Source organism: Hevea brasiliensis, chromosome 4 (assembly GCF_030052815.1).
Source record: "Hevea brasiliensis isolate MT/VB/25A 57/8 chromosome 4, ASM3005281v1, whole genome shotgun sequence".
In the NCBI taxonomy this organism is placed as follows: Eukaryota; Viridiplantae; Streptophyta; class Magnoliopsida; order Malpighiales; family Euphorbiaceae; genus Hevea; species Hevea brasiliensis.
Genome location: NC_079496.1, coordinates 12,174,758 through 12,195,844, shown reverse-complemented (window position 1 = coordinate 12,195,844; position 21,087 = coordinate 12,174,758). Strand labels below are relative to the sequence as shown.

At 30.6% G+C, this 21,087-nt stretch overlaps 2 protein-coding genes, 1 long non-coding RNA gene and 1 other non-coding gene across 5 annotated transcripts; 3 read left to right on the top strand and 1 right to left on the bottom strand.

Moving 5' to 3' along the window:
* Positions 1-2,416: 2,416 nt before the first annotated feature.
* Positions 2,417-4,819, top strand: LOC110640752 (uncharacterized). Its single transcript, XR_002492181.2, has 2 exons — positions 2,417-2,909; positions 3,650-4,819. It is a non-coding gene; the product is annotated as an uncharacterized LOC110640752 (long non-coding RNA).
* Positions 4,820-9,771: 4,952 nt separating this feature from the next.
* On the top strand, positions 9,772-12,573 carry LOC110640730 (GDSL esterase/lipase At5g55050). The gene is made up of 5 exons (XM_021792176.2): positions 9,772-10,119; positions 10,992-11,122; positions 11,330-11,560; positions 11,800-12,049; positions 12,145-12,573. Exons 1-5 carry the CDS (start codon positions 9,873-9,875, stop codon positions 12,363-12,365), a joined length of 1,080 nt encoding a protein of 359 aa, XP_021647868.2. The 5' UTR covers positions 9,772-9,872; the 3' UTR covers positions 12,366-12,573.
* On the bottom strand, positions 11,199-11,271 carry TRNAF-GAA (transfer RNA phenylalanine (anticodon GAA)). Its single transcript has one exon. It is a non-coding gene; the product is annotated as a tRNA-Phe (tRNA).
* A 4,810-nt stretch (positions 12,574-17,383) lies between the features above and the next one.
* LOC110640729 (GDSL esterase/lipase At5g55050) lies at positions 17,384-19,675 on the top strand. 2 transcript variants are annotated; one of them, XM_058145348.1, is made up of 6 exons: positions 17,410-17,759; positions 18,152-18,285; positions 18,383-18,616; positions 18,764-19,013; positions 19,107-19,284; positions 19,398-19,675. In XM_058145348.1, the coding sequence occupies exons 1-6, from the start codon at positions 17,504-17,506 to the stop codon at positions 19,444-19,446; spliced, it is 1,101 nt and encodes a 366-aa protein (XP_058001331.1). In that variant the 5' UTR covers positions 17,410-17,503; the 3' UTR covers positions 19,447-19,675. The 2 variants fall into 2 exon arrangements, with proteins under 2 accessions (XP_058001332.1, XP_058001331.1); XM_058145349.1 differs by having other exon boundaries at positions 17,384-17,759; positions 19,107-19,435.
* Positions 19,676-21,087: the final 1,412 nt, after the last annotated feature.

The window sequence follows — 21,087 nt, the reverse complement described above, 5'->3', positions numbered from 1 at the left end:
AGGCCCAGACTAGCTCTTTGACTAAAATACCCACTAAAAATTGCTTTTTTGCGCGTACTGTAAAGGTTTCGTTGGTCATTTCGAAGAACTTTTTTGGCCTTTTAATTTTTTTCCTTCGCTTTTTCTATTCTGTCGTGTTCTGCACTGTGCTGTCTTTACAAAACCGTTCAATTCAGATCACGATGCTCACTCGTTGCGTGATCGAAATGATCCGACGGCCATCAATGAATTATGTAGCTGACTTGACGTCAGGCCCAGAGTGATTAGACGTTGAATGCTGGGAAAATTTTTCTAATGGAGACAGCGAGTCATCAAATTGAAGGGCCCACCTAAGCATTTGTTGCGAGTGCGAGCTGCCTCCGAAAATTCAGCTATCGCCGTTTTCGATTGGGTCCCATATTAAGTGGTGGGACACAAAAAAATTGTGGGTCACGGAATTTGTTGATTTATTTTGATCGAAAAGTCAGCATGAACGTGTTTCAAAGACAGAGAAGTGAAGGAATAGATATCAGCCGTGCGATTTGAAATTCGCTTTCGTTCTTCTGAAATTTGGTGGTTCTTAGTACCGTTCATTAAAAGCAACCAATCCACAAACAGTGTGCCTTTGCTTCCTTTCTCCGCCTTGAAAGGAAAATTTTAAAGCGATTTGTCAGAGAAAAAGGCTGGATCACCATGCTTTTTTTCCTCCCTAAAAGTGAAATTAAATTTTTAATAATTTATCGCACTTTGTAAATATTAATCCGAATATTCTCGATAGTAAATCTAATCTATTATTCTAATTATATGCACAAATATAAAAGAATTTAATAATGCATTATTTTTAAAAAAAATAAAAGCAGTCAGATTTAATATTAAAAAGGTGGAAAAAGCCTTTTTAAATTCCCGTAAATCAAAATAGTCACTTAAACCCTAATTAATTATTATAGACAATTTAAACTTTTAACAATGAAAAAACCGAATAAAAATAGTTTAAAACAAGCCAATTAAACCTAAAATTGGTCACCTGCGCTACACATGATAGGACGGTGTTAAATGGTCGCCGCTTTTCAATTAGAGAGAAGAGTCTCTCTTACACACACACTCACCATCACCTTCTCTTTGCTTCTCTCTCTCTCTCTCCTTCTCTTCTCTGATTATAAAGAATTATATCATCTATTAAAGCAAATTCAAAAATGAGAAGACACATGGGTAAGAACATGTCCACTGTGATGTATTATTGCCGAGTTCAAGCTCAGATTTACACATCGTGGAAAGAATTTAATCTAAGAATGAAGGTTTTTGGATGCGCTACGTTTGGAGTAAGTTTTTTTTTATTATTATTTAATTAATAGAAGATGCAAAAGGAGTTGTGTTTTTAATTTGTTGTTGTTGTTCTTAAGAATATTGACAATAAAGGATATGAGTATTTTAAATGGATTGATTGTAAGTCATTAGAATGGATGAATGAATTGATCATTGAACTCGTGAAAGTGAAGAAGATGCTGGATATTGAAAATATCGAGCTTAGAAAAATACAAAAGGCTAGGAAATTTTTATTTATTTTTTATTAAGATAGAGATCCATTTAAGAAATGGGCTAAGAGCAAATATAGGACCTAAAGAAACCGAAAGTAATACATCTCATGATACAAGTAAAACCGGCCCCAAATAAGCTAAAAAGCCCTGCTCAAAATAGTCCAACAAAATCAAAGGGCCTAAGCCCTGCAAACTATTTCCCTAGACTACACCCGAACCTAGACCTGGAAAAGACCTAACCCAACAAATTATACGTTGCAGAAGCCACCGCTAACAAAGCCGAAGGAAGTGCTGGTGGGGAGATCTCTACCTTTCGATGGGCATGGACAGTGAGGATGGCAACTAAATTACCTAATAGAGATCAACAATAATCTTCACAGAGTTGGGCAAAATCATAAGATTAAGAACAACTAGGAAGCCTAGGAAACTCTTCACACGCCAAATGAAGAACCATCGATAAGAAGCCAGCCAATGAGGGCGATGGGGCAGAGCTCCACTGCAAGCACGCTTTATGAGTCACCTTTAGATTTTGGTACATGACCTTAAAGATACCACCGCCACAAAAATTTCATTCCCTGAATTAAAAAAAAACACTGATATTGACTTGCATAAGGGGAACCTAGACGGTGAACACCTCCCCAGGAAACACTACACACCAACAAACTCCAAACCTCTTGCAAACACAGAGCCAACAACACAAACCAAGAAAAAGCATGACAAGGCAGATTCAAAGAGACACTCTCATTTTGAAGCATGATTTACCCACAAAGTTAACACAAAAACAAACATTTACACCCACTCAAAGATGGTGAGGATAACCCACGAGCAAATAGGGAAAACAGGAAGAGAAGCTCCCTTGCCCTAACTAGGAAAGGGAAGCACTTGACAACAAGAAACAAATACCCTGAATGCAATAATAAAAAAACAGAAAGAGAGTTTCTCTCCAAAAAATTGGAATGGGATACATGAGAATTAATACCTAATTATGTCTTTCTCAGAAAAAATATTTAAATTATGTCGTTTTCACATTTAAGCAGAATTTTTAAATTGGAATCAAATGAAAATAAAATCTAAAAAAAATAAGTAATTGCCAACTAGGCATCCACGTTGGAAATCTAGCATTCAATGCGTCGAGGGCAAACTCTTTCTGTCTATTCCACTCCCAATACCCAATTTCTCCTCTGCACTCTGCGCTGCGCTGCTAGGTTCCTCTATTTCCAGTTTCCACTTCGATCTTGGAGAAGATGAGCAGAATGGTGAACAAGAATAAGATAGCCTACATGCAAGACGACGCTAAGCTCTCTATCCTCACCACTCATTACTTCTTGTCCTTTGCTGAGTCTCACTCGCTCTCCGCCTCTATCTCTACCATTTTGGCCACTTGTCTAAGCTCCGGTACGTTCCGCCCAAAATTCCCCTGTATGGTAGCCGCGAAACTACGAGAAAGAGAAAGCCACTAAATTTTCTTTTTGGTTAGCTTTTATATTTGTTCCTGTTTTTCTCTGCAACCAGACGGAATCTAGTATTTTTTTTAATTATTTTTTCTAATTTAGGTTTGCATTTGAGTAGGACGGTAAATGTCCTGGAAATTTTGCTGCTTTATTTGTTTACAACCTGAAAAATCTTAATCTCGCAGCAAATTGGCTTAATCGAATAGATTTGAGCTTCTTTAGGTATTTGGAGTATACTAGTAGCCTTTGCAGGCTTTGAATTCTAGTTTAGTTACATAGTTATAATTTGATTTGGAAGGTTGCATTTGCCAGTGGTAAGTGTTGGCAATTTAACGTTGGGACGCAATGGAATAACCCAATGATTGAGTTCATTGCCCAATGGTTAGCTGATTCTGATATTACACCTCTCATTCTTGCTAATATAGCTACGTTCACAAAGGTTCTCTTTTTTTTTCGATATTTTAATGTTTGATGCAAATGGATGACTACTATGGAGATATCTTTTACTATGTACAAACTGAAGGACCAGGAAATGGCAAGTCCATGTGCATGATTTTGTTTCATCCACCAGTTAAGTGGGTGGGAGCAGAGCTATTATCCTCAGAAGTCAGTAGTGAATAGTTACAATTGCCAATTGGTTATACTTTTGGCTGAATCGGGATATTAACATTGCTTTTCTGGCAGGGTTATGTTAGAGGAGATGAAGCTAGGATGCTTAGAAGGCAACTTCCTTGGAAACTTGCAAAGATTGGTAAATTGAGCTGACACTGCTGTTTGTTTCCTCAAACAATATGGATATATGGATTTTAAAAGTTATTTATTTGAGAATGTGGGTAAACAAGAATTTCCGAAGACTTAAATAGGGAAAAATTGATGCCATTGTTCTAGACGATGGAATGCAGGTATCAAACTTGTTATCCCTCCATTACTGTGATGGAGACTTCATTTTGTTGCTTGTATGACATACCATCAAATGGCTGGGCTACATATGGATAGCTACTTCCTTGGAAGTAGGGGGCTGGTTCTGCATCACCATTGGCATCTTAATCATATGTTGAAAATGGCTTTTCTTTTCAGGTAAAGTATTGTTCCTTAATCAGTTAGAAGAAAGTGTATACCAACAAACTCTTTGACTTCATTTTGTGGTTACGATACTAATAATATTCCACTTATAGTTGGGAACACAAGTCATTTACTGTCCATCAATTAATTCTTAGTTGTTTCTAAGGATACTTTTATGTCCGAAGCAGTGAAACCATGAGGCAAATATATTTTGCTTATAAAGGTATGCTGATAATCATATTCTTTTGCATGGAAGATAGCACCAGAGCTTCCACTGTGACCTTGAAATTGTAATGGTTAATGGGCTATCACCATGGGGAAACTATCAATTAATCCCACTTGGACATTAAGGGAACCACTGGCAGCCCTTAGAAGAGCAGATTTTGCTGTAGTTCATCTTTCAAACTTGGTATATGAAACTGATCTTCTCTGATCTATATATGTTTTATCGTTTCACTAGAAATTCTGCAGTTATAATTTTATCTTCTCAAGTCATGCGGCTGGTGCTATTTTTTTTCTATGTGAGTGTATTTGGGTATGATGGCACTTTGAGATGACATTGATTTAAAGCTTCATGAAGGTTTCAGAACAAAGCCCCAAAGATATTGAGCTAATGATGCTAAAAGTTAAATAAGCTCTTCCTGTATTTTCACTAGAATGTCTCCATCATAGGTCTTTGAAGTAGGAAATATCGACTTCAAAATACGTCTGGATGTTGTACAGGACACAATTGTTGTATGTTTTTCTGCAATTGGTTCAGCAAATGCTTTTGTGCTGGGAATTGAGAAGCTACTTCTCCTTGTACCATCTGTTTGATGATGTTATTTGTTAAATTTCTCAAATATCTTGAAAATCTTTGGTCATGTTAGGTAAGTTCATCAAAACATTAACAAAGACATTGAATGGGTACCACATCTTTCTCCCTTCCATCCTCCCTGCAAATTGTTTAAACGGTGGAGATCTTGCTGGAGATGGGAGCACTTTATGTTGATAAAATTGATTTTAAGTGACCAATCCATCACTCTTTTCAAAAGCAAGGTACAATTTTTTTTTTGCTGCATTGTCTCCATTTTGTGTTGCATTAAATGTAGAGTCCAATTTTGTATGAATCAAAGGTGCCAATGCTTGTCCCTTAAGAATGGATTTGTTCTTGAAGTTCACTCAGTGACTCTCACTCGTTCTCCCGTTCTCTTACAAATTTAGCATATGTTGAATTCAACTTTTGTCCGACACAATGATTCTTGTGCTTGTCATTCGAGCATGAATATAATATGATGTCAGTTAGCCTCAACTTGCATTATTCAGAGTTTTTGGCAGACAACCTGAAGAGGAACATATTTATCCCTACCCACTTTATGTTGAATCTGGCACTGATCCAATATGATGTCCTGAATCCTCTGTCAATTAATCTAGGACATTGAGATGATGATGATGAAACTCAGAAGTCTAGAGGGCAAGTTTGGTTTCAAGCGGGTAGTTGTTGCAAAAGAGATTTGGTTTCAAGTCGGTAGTTGTTGCAAAAGAGAAGTTGAGTACAATATTTAATTATAATACTGGCATATTTTATTTTTCTTTAGCTTATCTCAGTACCATTAAAACGAGAAATCCCCATTTGCATCTATTTTAGATGAGTAGTTCCTTAATGCCTTGTGGCATGCTATTTAGCGGTTCATTTGGTTCTCCTAATGACAAGGGTTGCACAACTTTAAATCATGTTGAAGCATGTTCTGAGAATTTAATGGACTATCAACCATTTGACTCCTTTAGATAAAAATTTTTTCATGTGTGCATGATTCAATCATCATCATTATAATTATTATTATGATTTTTGAAAATTGTGTTCATTAGTTTGTAGTATTGCAAATACAGGATTTTGAGAACTACAGATTCTCAGGCTTTGAGTCATTTCAAATTTATGGCACTCTACTCAAAATTGTAAATCATTCCGCATAGACAACAAACTAAGGATAGTTCAGAGAGTTGTTGAAAGAGTTGCTGGAGGTAAAATGATCAGATGAAAACCAAAACTAAGCTTTAATTTACGAACCAAAAATGGTGCAATGTTTGAAATTATGCACTTGAGAATAGGTGCTGGTCCACCAGCCTGAGTGATGCCATATTTTATGTCCTTTTCCGGCAAAGAAGTGTAACGAGAAATTTATTTATGCTTTTTTTGAGGCCGTGACTTTTATTGATAATGTTGGAATCTGATTGTTTACTTTGGGAAGAGAGTGAAATTTTGTCAACGAACATGGAAAAAGAAAAGATTTTTGTCTTTGGGGAAAATGGAATTTTTGCAGTTAAAACACTAATCTTAGTAGTTACAATAATCTGCGAAAGTTAAATAGATGACTTCTTGTCCCTCCTTTCAAAATTAGAAAAAGAGTGGTACCAACTAACACCATCAACCTCAGCAGAAAGCCCAAGCGACTGGGAACAAACCATCCATCACAATATCTACCTGTAGAGCATTCTTTTGTTTTTTCGGGTCTAAACTGCAGAGCATTCTTACCAACCAACATTTACGCATTTGAAATGTGGGTCTTATGCAGAAGTCCACCGGTACAAAAATTAAATTGAATAGTAACGTTGGTGTCTATCAATCATAATTATATAATTCAATAATGTTGGTTTAGTCAAATATTAGTCAGCGGAGCTGGGGATATGGCCTTATCCATAATGCAGTACGTTTCCTGACACTATGTTTCTCTTTCTGTGAAGAGGTCAGGCCCACCAAGAATGCTGCATAGCCGGGAAGGTTAGTTCCCTAAAATCCTGGATCATTGGGCAAAGACAAGATGAGTCTCCAGGGACGATGTCTGAAGTTCCAGTTATGGGGCAGACTTCCATCTCTGCGGAATGGAAGTTGAATCCTGTGTCCAATGTTGAATGTTACATAGAAGTCGAACAATTAATTCACCAATCAATTCCTTGCAATTGCAGGTATAAATTTCAATTGTTTATGAACCATGCGTAAGCAGTGCTTTAAAACTTATTTTTTGCTGGGTAGCTTGAGTTTTTACATCAGGTATTTCATTGAGAAGCGCATGTGGCTTTGCTGATGGCTTTCTTGAGTGCTCAGTGGTGATGAATTGAATTGACTCCCTGGTTGGTTAGTGTTAGTAAGTAGTGAGTACCACTACCATACTGAACGCTGATACAGGGAATACTGGATGGAGTTAGATAAGACGGTGGTGCATGATTCTGATTTCTTAAAGCTACCATAAATTGAATGGTGGGTTTACATAGTTGTGAGGAAATATTTCCTTGTGAAATTTCGATATTATTTGGTTTGTAAATTGGGTTGTCTGTAAGATTAAATGTATAACTTAGTGACGGACGCAACCTATAAATGTAAGAGGCTAGTGACGGTGAGGGACGCAATAACATATAAATATAAGCCTTTAATGATGGATGTAAAATTTTTTGCATTTAAATTTAAGGAAGCTAAGTGATAGATATAAATCTTTTAATATATTTTACTATTGATTTAAGTTTTTTTAAAATGTAATTTTTATTATTTAAATAAAAATTTAAAAAATATGTCATTTATTTTTTTATTTTAATTAGTTAATAAAAAAATTTTAATTTTTAGGATATGAGTTTATTAAATTTTTTGTTTAATTAAATTAATAAATAAGGTTTTAAACTTTTGTTAAAAATTTTTTAGGATTATATGTGAGTGTTTAATAAAGATAATGCTCAAATTCAATATACCCTCAATTTAAATTTAAAATTTTAGAGGGTGGAACATGCTAGCCCATTATCCTCGTTTATCTAATTATTTTGCTTTTTTAAATTGATCCCAAGACCTCAGTCTATGTCCTTAACTTATTCTATGAACGACTGAGGTATAGCCTAAGTTGTTTCTGGAACAGAATTTACTCCAGGTGTTAACTATGGATATCATTTTCCTGGAAAAAGAAGAACTCCTTGAAAAAGACTAGTGCATTTATCAATTTTCATTGCCAACTGAAATTGGCTGGATTGAACTTGAGCAGGTCGATATGTAATACCGTCCACAGGATTTGATTGCTACCTCTACGGTCGCAATCATTCAAAATTTGAAAATTTTAAGTGTCCCTATTGTTGAAGTTCGTGGCCTGAAATGGACAAAGACTGATATTTTCACACTTGAAGAAGAAGAATTGGCAGTCATTTTCTGTCTGGGATACAAACCGTGTCAATTTATTACAATGGGACTGGCTGGCCATTTCTGCAGAGAAGGGTAAGGATATAAAACCAACACGGCGTCATAAGCATGATTGGAGGACATCAAATGCGATAAACCTGTTATACTTTCTGTTACAAATGAGCCAATGCCCAAGACTACATAACACAGCTACGTGGATGCATTTCTCCACCAATATCATGGAGAACCATCAAATGTGGTAATTTAGTGAGCAAAATCTATAATAGAGATGTGGCCCAATTGCAAATTTAAATTGCCAAGTCAAATACAATGGCAACTTCTGGAAATCATCAACTTTCCAACCAGTCGGTACGTGGCAACCTGCAGGAAATTGCACTATATTGCTAATTATTGTAGATTTGAATCATTTTTCCCGATAGTTGAATTACAAAGCACAAAAAGAAAAATGGATTAAAAAAAAAAAAAACTAGAAATACCCATAACAGGAAGGTTGATTTGCAGCCAAGATTGACCCTTTTCACACCAAAAATGTTTTGGAATAAGCTCTATTTGGTAATATTAATTATTATCAATTATTTTATTTATTATTAACATTTAGTTATTAATTATTAATATTTAATTGTCATCTAAAAATATTTGATAAAAATAATAATTAAATTAATTATTAAATATAAAAATAAAAATATAATTTTTATTAACTTTTTAAAATTTTTAAAAATTAAAATAATAATTTTTTATGAATTATCGCTTTAAACCTTTAAATGAGAGATATTATTTTAATTAAAATCAAAATATTAAACATTCTGTCACTCCCTAAAAGTACAAATTTCCTGTCAAAATTGATAATTGCTAGATGATAAGAATAAACATTAGTTGATATGTTTAAGAATCCTAATTTAATTTTTCAAGCATGTGCTTCCAAAACAAAATTCCATGAACCCAAGAAGCCGAGCAAATCAAATGAATTGTTGTGCCTTATAGGTTCTCCATCTGAATATTTTATTCTCTTAGCAGTCTCAGATTCATCCCAAAAAGGTTTGAGAAAAGTTATAACCATAGTTGAAAAGGAGAAAGACTGCACGAAAAGTGAGACTCTAGTTGGAATTTTAGAAGGGTCCATGATTCTGTACCAATTAAAAATAAGTAAGTGAAGTGCCCAAACAGTTTTCAGGCAGGAAAAAAACATGGTTACTGTTGGCTGCTGGAAAAAATAAGTAAGTGCAGGAGGAGAATCAAGAATGGAAGGGAAATCAGTAATCAGCCTTCATTTGTCGTTGTCATTAGAAATTGGGTTGAGAATGGGACGGTGCCCCCACAGCTGACGTCAAAATTCCTTTTTTGTTAGGAAATGGGGAAATTCTAGCATCAATTAGTTAATATTTCATATTCTAAATATGAAAAATAATAAATTAATTCCAAACAATAAATTAAGATTGAATCAGTGTTCTTCTATTACCAAAATTCCACGTAATTAGTCCTTTTTTTTCTTTAATTACTAAAATTTATTTTTTTATTATTATTATATTTTCCTTCAAAAACAGCTCTCGCCTTTCACACTCAAAAACAATGTAGACTTCCATCAAATCCTAATCCTCTATATAACCATTAACACTAACCCTTCATTGCTCCTTCAAGCCATAGACCAACGACACACTTTTCAGTTTGTAGGGAGCTTCTGTTACACTTCCATTAATGGCTACCAAAACTTTTGTGTTGAATTTCTTCATGTTTTCTTGTATTCTGTTGACCTTCAAGCTCTCAACGGCTCAAATGGTGCCGGCTGTGTTCGTTTTCGGCGACTCCCTTGTGGACGTGGGCAACAACAATTACCTTCCACTGTCTCTTGCCAAAGCAAATTTTCCTCACAACGGTATCGATTTTCCTACCAAGAAAGCCACCGGAAGGTTTAGCAATGGCAAGAACGCCGCAGATTTTCTTGGTCAGTATTAGCTACTAAGCTTCCTGCAGCTGTTTCTTTCTTTCTTTCTTACCTCTAAAAAGCCTCATAATGCTCCAAATCATCCCCACCTTTTTTAGGCCATTTTTCTCATTATTTGATCTCTCATTTCTTCAACTTTTGTTGCTAATATATATATTTTTTTTGTTTTCTTCTATTATTTTTGATAATTTTATGGCTAAAAATTCCAACTGGTAAACCTTGCATATATGTTTGAGTTGCGTGTCTAATTAGAACATATGTGAATCCAATGGTTTAGAGAAAATCTAATTGATTTGAATGATGCATGTATTTATTTTCCATAATTCTTCTATAAGAATCTCTAAGATTAGATAGACTATAATGAATATGATATGTTCATTAATTACAGACTTTAACAATCAATTGAATTTATATATAAATAAACAAAGCTTGCTGATATGAAAGTTTGACCTTTGAAGTGATCTGCATTCATTGAGTAAAGGTCTGTTTTATGAGATTGTTCCAGCTTTTAGCCTTTATGCTACAAGTAATTGTGATTCCTCAACTGTATATGTTGCCCTTTCAACTTCTAGCCTTTTCTTTACTAACAAAAAACAATAAACAAGTGAGAAGCCAATCCATTGGATCAATTTTTTTTTTTTTTTAATATTGAATACAACAAATATTGAAATAATTTTATGGTATGGCTGCAATTCTATGCAGATAAATTTACATAAAATGATAAACTAATGAGTGATTTACATGCAAATAAAAATAGTTATTTATTAATTTTGTGAATTATAATTTTTGCACCGTATGAGTTGTCATGTTCCGTGTGGGTGTGCTTTTTGTTTGACAATTGATAGCCTAATGTTGGGCTTAATGGTTGGCAGCTGAGAAAGTGGGCTTGCCTACTTCACCGCCATATCTATCCCTCTCATCCAAGAATGCCTCCACCTTCATGACTGGCGTCAGCTTTGCCTCTGGCGGTGCTGGAATCTTCAATGGCACAGATCAAACTCTTGTAAGTGAAGCCAAAACTAAACATCATCTGCCAAAGCTAGAGCTCAAAAGGTTGAAAAAAGAAAAAAAGATACAAATGCGGTGAGCGTGGATCGAACACGCGACCTTCAGATCTTCAGTCTGACGCTCTCCCAACTGAGCTATCCCCGCTTGATGCTCTATTTTCGTTTTTAACATATAATTGATGTTTTTTTGGCTTTTTTATTAGGCACAATCCATGCCCTTGACGCAGCAAGTAGGTGACTATGAATTGGTGTATGGAGAGCTGTTGCAGAAGCTGGGATCATCTGCTGCACAAAATTTATTATCTAAATCCCTTTTTGCTTTAGTGATCGGCAGCAATGACATCTTCGGTTACTCTAATTCATCCGATCCCAACAAGAGCTCCCCTCAAGAATATGTGGATTTGATGATTCTTTCATTAAAACAACTAATAAAGGTAATCTTTATATTTTTTATTACTTAACTATTTAAATTTCATAAGGTGTAGAAAGTGAATTTAATCATGATTAAATTAAATATTTATATTAAAATTTATACAGAATAAAATGAGTGTATGAATTTAAATATAAAATTTTGATTTAACAGTTATTAAATTTTTTCTCGTATAAAATCAATTTTGTAATAGGCACACCTAATTTTTTTTTTATTATCAATCAAATGTATGATTTTTGGCAGAAAATATATGATGATGGTGGTCGCAAGTTTTTTGTTTCTGGGGTTGGGCCAATTGGATGTACTCCATCACGAAGGATGAAGAGCAAAACAGGAGCTTGCAATGAAGAAATTAATTCTATGGTTGTTATGTATAATCAAAGGCTAAAATCATTGTTGCAAGAATTGAATTCACAACTCAAGGGTGTTTCTTACTCCTATTTTGACTCCTATGCCATGTTTGAAAACATCATTCAAAAACCAGCCACATATGGTACAATTATACACCTATATTACAACATTAATTTCTTAATTACCAATAATTGACTTAACCTAATGGTGGTAATTCTTTTGTTGTTGTTGTTTCAGGGTTTACAGAGGTAAAAGCTGCCTGTTGTGGGCTTGGGACCCTAAAAGCTAATGTGCCATGTTTACCCATAGCTACATATTGCACCAACAGAAAAGATCATGCATTCTGGGATTTGTTTCATCCAACAGAGGCAACTGCTCGTATTCTTGTAGATACTCTTTTTGATGGGCCTTCACAGTATACATTTCCCATGAATGTGAGGAAGCTGGTGACAGTTTAAGCTTTAGACTTGCTTGCATCAAGAGAAAATGGAAAGGATTCAGCAATAGTTAGTATAGTTAGTAAAATATTTAAGGGAAAGAGTGTTTAACATTGAAATTTAAAAGCTAAAATGCAATCAAATTGACAACTATGAAGTTAAAAAAACTGAAAATTGTGTTGTTGGCCAAAAATAAGAGAAATGCGGTGAGCGTAGATCGAACACGCGACCTTTAGAACTTTAGTCCCACGCTCTCCCAACTATGCTATCCCGGCGGGGTCTTAAGATAATTATTTAATTGCATATAAGGCCAAAACCGAACAAAGTAATTGTGGTAATTTGGTTTGATGCCGTGTTGTGTCTTGTTCTGAAGGCCTTTACCTATGTGGATAAGAAGATTTTAAAAAATTGTTATGGGCGAATTTCTTTTATATAAAAAATTAATTTATTATATTAAATATCAATTTTGTTTTAATGTGTTTTCAAATATTAAGTATTAAAATTTTATTTTATATAAAAAATAATTATTATCTAAAATTCTTTTTGACAATATCTTTTAAAAATTTAAAAATTTTTAGAGTTATAATTTCAAGCATTATAAAATTATACTCAACATATTAATTATATATTTTTAAAAAATAATATATATTTTTAAATTTAGTTAGATTAAAAAAAGATTATTTTTTTTTAAAAATAATATATATAAAATTATTCATAAGAAAATTATTAATAAAATTTGAATATATATTTTAAAAATATTTCTTATATTTACAGGTTAAAAATTTTAGTAATAATACTTTAAAAATTGTCACGTGATATATTTTTTTTACTTTATTTATCTTTTTATTATTATATTTCAACTAATTAAAAAGAAAATAGAAAATGATATACTAGTCAATTAATTTGAAAATTTAAAATTAAATATTGTACATTTTAATATCTTTTATCAAATCTAAAATTATATCATTTATTATTTACTTGAAATAAATTATAATTAATTAAAATTTTATATTATAATTATAAAAATATGAAATATAAAAAATATATATTAAATTATATTATTATTAAAATAAAATAATAAATAATTCATAAATGCACGAGTAAAATAACTAATAATTTATTTAAATTAATGGTCATCAAACCATCTGATCTTACTAATTCTGAATTTCAACAATACATTATTTGCCACTTAATTTTACAAGATTTTTTTAAAAAAGACTTTAATTTTAATTTTTTTTTTATTGATTATATGGTTAATCTTAATTTCTACGTCTCTTGTTCCCTCATTTTCGTGATCTTGATGATCAAAATTACGACTGCGACTCTGGTTCTGAGTTAGGATTTTTTTTTTTTTTTTAGGAATTCAAATTGAATTAAAATTTTGGTACAGTTTTGATCTGAGTTTTTAATATTTTAGTTCTGATTTAGCTCGATTTTGAGTACTTAATTCCAATTTAAAATAGTTTCATTCAAATTTTGATTTTCGAGATAATTTATATAATTATATCTATTGAATTAAATTATCATTTAATTAAATTTTTAATATTAATTGTTAATACATAATATGTTGTATAATGTATATCTTTTAATTATTTCTTAATTATATAATTTTAACTATAAATCATATATATAATTGAAGATTAAATTTAATTATTTTTTAATTATATAATTTTTAACCATAAAATAGACATATAATTATGAATTAAGCACATTATATAGTATCGTGATTAGTTATAATTAATAAGGTGACTTAAATAGCTAAAATTATTAAGAAAAAGTATAAAAATGAAAGATAATATTATATTATATGTAATCCATATATATATATATTATAAAAAATAAATATATAAAATTAATTTTTATTTAATTTTAATTCAATACGAATTTGAAATGTTTCTCATTAGATTTTTAGTGATAAATTAAAATTCAACTAAAACAATAAAATGAATTTAATTTAGTATGGTCTTATTCGGTTTTAAAATCTTAAGAATTGTATACACCCCATAATAAAAATGATAATGATATTTCATTTTGTATAGTTTGTATTGTTAATGGGCCGCAAAATATTGTTGAAAAATCTAGATCAGCCACAAAGTTTACTTAATAAAAGTTATCAAATAGAGAAATTATATAATATTATTGTGATTTCATTACAACATTTAATATGAAATAATAAATAAATAATAATTAAACATATAAATAAACATATAGTTATAATGTTTAAAAAAAAAATACAAGGTAATTATAAAATTTTTGGACCGCCCATTCATATATATATATATATATATATATATATATATATGTCTGTTTATTTTTAAATTATTATTCCATGTAAGATATTTTACGTAAAATTACTATTTTATTATATAATTTTCAAACATCCTTTAGCCTACTCAAAATAAAAAAAAGTGATTCCACCGAAATGCCATTTCAAAACAATTTATATAAATGGAGTTTGCAATACCAACTGAGAAAACAAAAGCCATTCCTCTTGATAGGAAGTAACATTACGTGGATCAGTTATTATTCATTACATTCAGTGTACATATATTGTCAGGAGTGAGTAGGTTTTCAGTTTGAATTAAAAAAATAAATTAAATTGAGTTAATTTAATTTAATTTAATTTATTTAATTTTAAAATTTAATAAATTTTGATCATTTTAATTAATCAGTTCAATTGAATTATTTTCATAAAACTAAAAAGAATTAAATTAATATTTATTAATTTAATTCAATTCGATTCGATTATTGATTTAATTATATTTTTAAAATTTTTAATTTTTAATACAAAATTTTATTAATTCAATTTAATTTAAAATCAAATCAACTGTTTATATACGTGTATGCTACGTTGTAACTCATAATTATGTGAATTTATTCTTTTTATTTTTTAAAAAAATTATAATTTTATGAATAAAGAAATACTGTATCGAAAATATTTTAAAATTTGGGGATGGATGGATGGATGCCAAGAAACATGTCCTTTCAGCCGTTACCCAATTTAAATGGGAGCCAGCCTTTCACGAGCAACAAACTAAATTTTAGGGCTTGTAAATGCGAGGCCTTATCGATTATCTATTTATGATTTCGTCTCCCAACCAATTGAATGTGACTCCTTTTAAATGCCATGTGATTACTTTCCATTTCATTCTATTTATAATTTTTCCCAACTCTTGTCATTAATAATACACTTAATTAGCCCAAAATATATAAGAAATAATATTTATTCGATAAACACTTCAAAACCTTATTTAGTTGAATTTTATGATAAAATTTATTTTAATTATAAATAAATTATATGATAGAATTTATTTATAAATAATTTTTTTTATTTAATATATTTTATATAATGAAATGAATTTTATATTTGAAATAAATAAAATAAAATGACACATAATAAGAGAATAATTTTATCATTTAAAATATATATAATTTTAAATTTAGAATTCATGTGCAAATTCTATTAATTTTCATGGAATTTCATTCGGTTATAATAAAATCTATGAAATTAATTATTAAGAATTCCAAATGAATATTTAGTTAAACCAAACACTAAAATTTTAAATTTACAAATGAATTTCATAAAATTTTATGGAATTCATTTATACTAAACACTGCTAAAACGGAAATTCAAATGCAAATAATTGGTGAAGGTCTTAGATTTGAACTTCTCATATGTGAAGATGCTAAAACCATCCCATGGATTTGTTTTTCATAATATGCAACTAATTGACCTATAGATGGATAGAATGAATATAATTTCTTGCTTAAGATGGGAGATTGAGATAATTTATTTATTGATTGTATATAATATAAATTTAATTTTATATGAAAACGAATTTAAAATTGTAAAAAAGAGATGGATTATCAATTTTATTTTGGTAAAAACCTTTTGAGTTATGCTAAATAATTATATAAGTCTTTAAAGTATTATGAGTCCAATTAATCCCTTTAACTTTAAAAAAATCAAATAAATCTTTTATTTTTTAAAATAAAAATATAAAATAAGTAATTAAGAACAAATAAACCTTTTAATTTTTTTTAAAAATAGAAAAAAGACTGAATTATAATTTACCTCTAATATAAATCTAGCTAAGGTCATATAAGAAAATTTGATAGTGCATAGGATACTTATCAATAATTATGTATATTTTATTTGTAATATTCATATATATATATATATATATATATATATCTATGGCATCTTAAAGTATATTAATAAATTATTTTTTATCGAATCATTTAAAAAACTTCTTTATTGCATGTAGTAGATTTCATGGTCAGAAAATAATTTTTGTTTGAAAAAAAAAAAAAATCCAAACCCTCGAGCCAAGTAAATGTCTCCTTAATTTCCACACCTTCAAAACCATATGCACACTTCACAGAACCAAGGAAGCTGGCAGGACACCATCTTCCTTAAAATTTTAATTTTAAATGATAGTAAGTTCAATGGAAAAAAAGATAAATGAGAATATATATTTAATGGATTCTTATATTTATTTTTAAATAATTTTTAAGTAATTCAATTAAAAAATAAATAACTCGTAATTCTCTTAAACAATAATTATCCATATTTAAAAAACTTAAAAAATTTAGTATCTTTTTATTAAAATTAGTAGGTTATATTTTTTAAAAGAATTATTTTGATAATAAAAAATGAATTTAAGAAAAAAAAATAAATTGCAAATGAATTGACCTTTAAGATGTATTTGATAAAAGATTAAAAAATTAAGATTAAATGTTATTAGGTAAGTTTTAACTTTTAAATAAAATAATTACTAATTTAATCTCTCAAAATTAATATTTAATCTCTTAAAAAGATATAAATATCAATAAGGTGAAAAATTATTTTAATTTTTTTATCTAAATAATATTAAAGAGAGATTAAAAATTATAAGACTAATAATTATCATTTATTAAATTTATATTAAAAATTGATCCATTATAATTTTAAAATATAAACATATAATGTATTTAATAAATAGAATTCTCTGTATATCCTGTATATTAGGTCTATATGCTGTGCGCTACTGCACACTTCCATCTCTATAAAAACCACTGAAAATGAACCATTCGCTACTTTCCCACTTACCAAGTATACACATAGCAAAAAGAGACTAAAAGGAGCTTAAGCTGTTGGACTTGTACTCTTGTCTTTAATGGCTTTTAATAATGTATCCCGGGCAGTGGCGATGAGTTTCTTCTTGTTGATACCAGTGATAAGCTTCAAATATTCCAAGGCTCAAATGGTGCCAGCGCTGTTCGTTTTTGGTGACTCTCTAGTAGATGTTGGCAACAACAATTACCTTCCATTTTCCATTGCCAAAGCAGATTTTCCTAATAATGGGATCGACTACCCCGCCAGAATACCAACTGGGAGGTTTAGTAATGGCAAAGTTATTGCAGATTTTCTAGGTAAGTATTAAAACATTTCATACTATCCTCCTTTCATCCCCTCCAACGGAAGCGTTTGAATCCTCTTGAGCTTGGAAAGTTCATCTCCATCTCAAAGGATTCTGGATAACATAGATCAGTTGATCCAAGCTTGTATTGATTATTCCTTTTTCACATACCAAATTTTTATAAGGCTTGCCAGGACTCCAATAGGAGGACAGGGCACTTGACTGGCAGCTATAGTATTGATTATTTGAAACCTAACTCAACAAATGTCCTGAGAAGCATTAAATTATAATTTCACATATTACTGTTGTACCTGCTACCTCTGCCCGTCTTTTATTGCACGTGTAAACATGGTTTCGCAAGCCAATCCCAATTAATAGGGTCACCATTACACTTCTTTGGTGCAGCTGAGAAAGTGGGCTTGCCTACTTCTCCACCATACTTGTCTTTCTTATCCAACAACAACAAAAGACCGTTCCTGACTGGCGTAAACTTTGCCTCTGGAGCTTCAGGAATCCTCAATTCTACAGGTCAATCCCTTGTAAGTGAAACGAAACAAGAACTAACACAGTACAAACTTTCAGATCTTCAGGTTTTGCCAATTTTCTACTTACTGGTTTTCAAAATCTGTGTGTTAGGGTATGGTAATCCCTTTGACAAAACAAGTGGACTACTATGCATCTGTTCATAAAGATTTGCTGGAAAAGCTGGGGTCCTCTGGAGCACAAAATTACTTGTCCAAGTCTCTCTTTGCTATCGATACTGGCAGCAATGATGTCTTAAGTTATTCTGATTCATCTGATCTCCGCGAGAAGAGCACCCCACAGCAATACGTGGGTTTGATGATTCGCACACTGAAATCACAAATGAAGGTAATTAAAAAGCAGTAACTAATGTCTAATACCTTTGATTTTTAGTTCACTGTTACTATGGATCTCTGCATGGTAAATTAAGAATTTTTTTTTTTTAATTTTTTTATAATATACTGGCAATATGCTTATTTTTGCGTCTTTTGGCAGAGATTATACATTTATGGTGCACGTAAATTTCTGATCCCTGGGGTGGCGAGTGTGGGATGTGCTCCATCGCGAAGGATTGAGAATAGAGCAGGAGAATGCAACGAAGAACTAAATGCTTTGTCTATTAAGTATAATGAAGGCCTTAAGTCAATGTTACTGAAGTTAAAATCAAAGCTTAAGGACATAAATTACTCCTACTTTGATGCTTACAGTTTCACGCAGAACATCATCCAGAAACCAGCTGCTTATGGTACGACATGTTCTGTTATCAGAAATTGGCTTAAAGGCCTAATCAGATCACAAAAGGTTCTCAAATATGCAAACATTTTGGTTTCTTTTTCAGGATTTTCTGAGGTTAAAGCTGCTTGCTGTGGTCTCGGGAGGCTGAATGCCGATGTCCCCTGCATTCCAATTTCAACCTATTGCTCCAATAGAAGCAATCATGTGTTTTGGGATATAGTTCATCCAACGGAGGCAACAGCTCGCCTTGTTGTGAATACGATCTTCGACGGTCCATCACGGTACTCATTTCCCATTAATATAAAGCAGCTTATCGCAGTTTAAGCCCAGCAATATGAATGGCTATCATATGTATTCACTGAAAATATGTCTTTTCTTCCTATCACATCCACAGGTGCACCCGTTGTCCGATACAGTGGGATGATTTTTTTTTCTTTGTTTAATTAAATAAATTACTATAAATTTTATAAAAATAACAAAATTTTCCATTGATTAATTAGGTTATAATATTATATTCTTAATAATTGTAAAATTTTATTAATAATTAAAATAAATATAAGGACTTTGAGATTGAAGATGTTTTATAGGTTGATCATGTTATAAATTGTAAAGGTGAAAATCACATTGTTAAGTAGCATTCAGTTGAAATAAGATCTCTAGTTATTACAGTAATTTTTGTCCTCAATATCATATGATGATTAAAGTTGATCCATGGAAACTGAGAAAGATTCATGAATTTTTTTAATGAAATAAATTGATTTTAAGATATTAAGCTTGTCTGATAAATATTATAATAGTGTAACATGGGATAATATCAAATGATTTATCTATAAAATTAAATAATATAAATAAAATATAAGATTTTGTCTAAAATTATTATTTCTAAATACATGAGAAGTAAACCAAATTTAAAAATATTTTAATAATAAACGAATTAACAAACAAACATGAAGAATAAATTCATAATGCCAACACAATGACGCAACGATCATAATAAGCAAAGAGCTTAAAATTAAGGATTTGATAATGAGAAATGAAATCATGAATAATCAACTGAAGCATAAATATTTAAAAGTTTTCTAATTTATAAAAAATTGAAAAATTATTAAAATAATAATAATGCAAAATTTAAATAAGGCATACGATTTTTCCAACCTTTTTTGATCTCGGGAGTCAACGAATCGCGGAAACTTACAAACATTTTTCTAAAAGAATTAGAATACTCAAAAAGAGGCGATGCGTATAAATTTTTTTAAAAATAGATAGATTATATGCAAAAACCATTGATTAATATTTTTGATTTAAATAATTTATAAGTACTATATGTATAAATTAATTTGATTAAATATTTTATTATATTATTCTTTTTAATTTTTAAAATTTTATCATATATCTCATTAATATTTTTTTAATAATTTTAATAATAAATATAATTATAAATTATTTTTTTACTAAACATATTAACTATTTATAAATACTTTAATTAGACACATAACTGATTAAAATTTTAAATAACTATAAATTTAATTTAAATTATAAATATCTAATACTTACAAATTAATTTTCAAATGTTAGGCCAAACACCCTCCTAAGGCAAGGGAACAGCTTTGTTTCAACAGTTGTGTAAGAGAGTAATAAGGTCAAGGGTAACGGGAAGAGAAAATTTGCTTAGCACTGGACACCACACAGCATTCAAAATACAAAATTATCCAGCTATTGCAAAGCCATGTAAATAAACAACAATAGATAATTCAGTAATTTGAAACATCAAAATCAATTTCATTGTCACTGTTCATTGAGAAACTGCCTTTTAACGTGTTTAGATAGATTTTATTTTGTTTCACTTCCTAACAAAAATGTGTGTTTCGTACTGGAGTATCTAAGTAGACTATGCTGTTACATGCTAATACCACTTCAACGCTACAAGTTTCAGGATTGATTTGCATCAAAGTTAAAACTGATAACTTTGATGGGTCAATTTGCATTTCTTTTATCCAAGTTCTACTTTACAATTATGCTTCCAAGGGCATCTACTTGTAAATTATAGAAAATGAGTACCCCATTTCTTAGTAATATATTATATA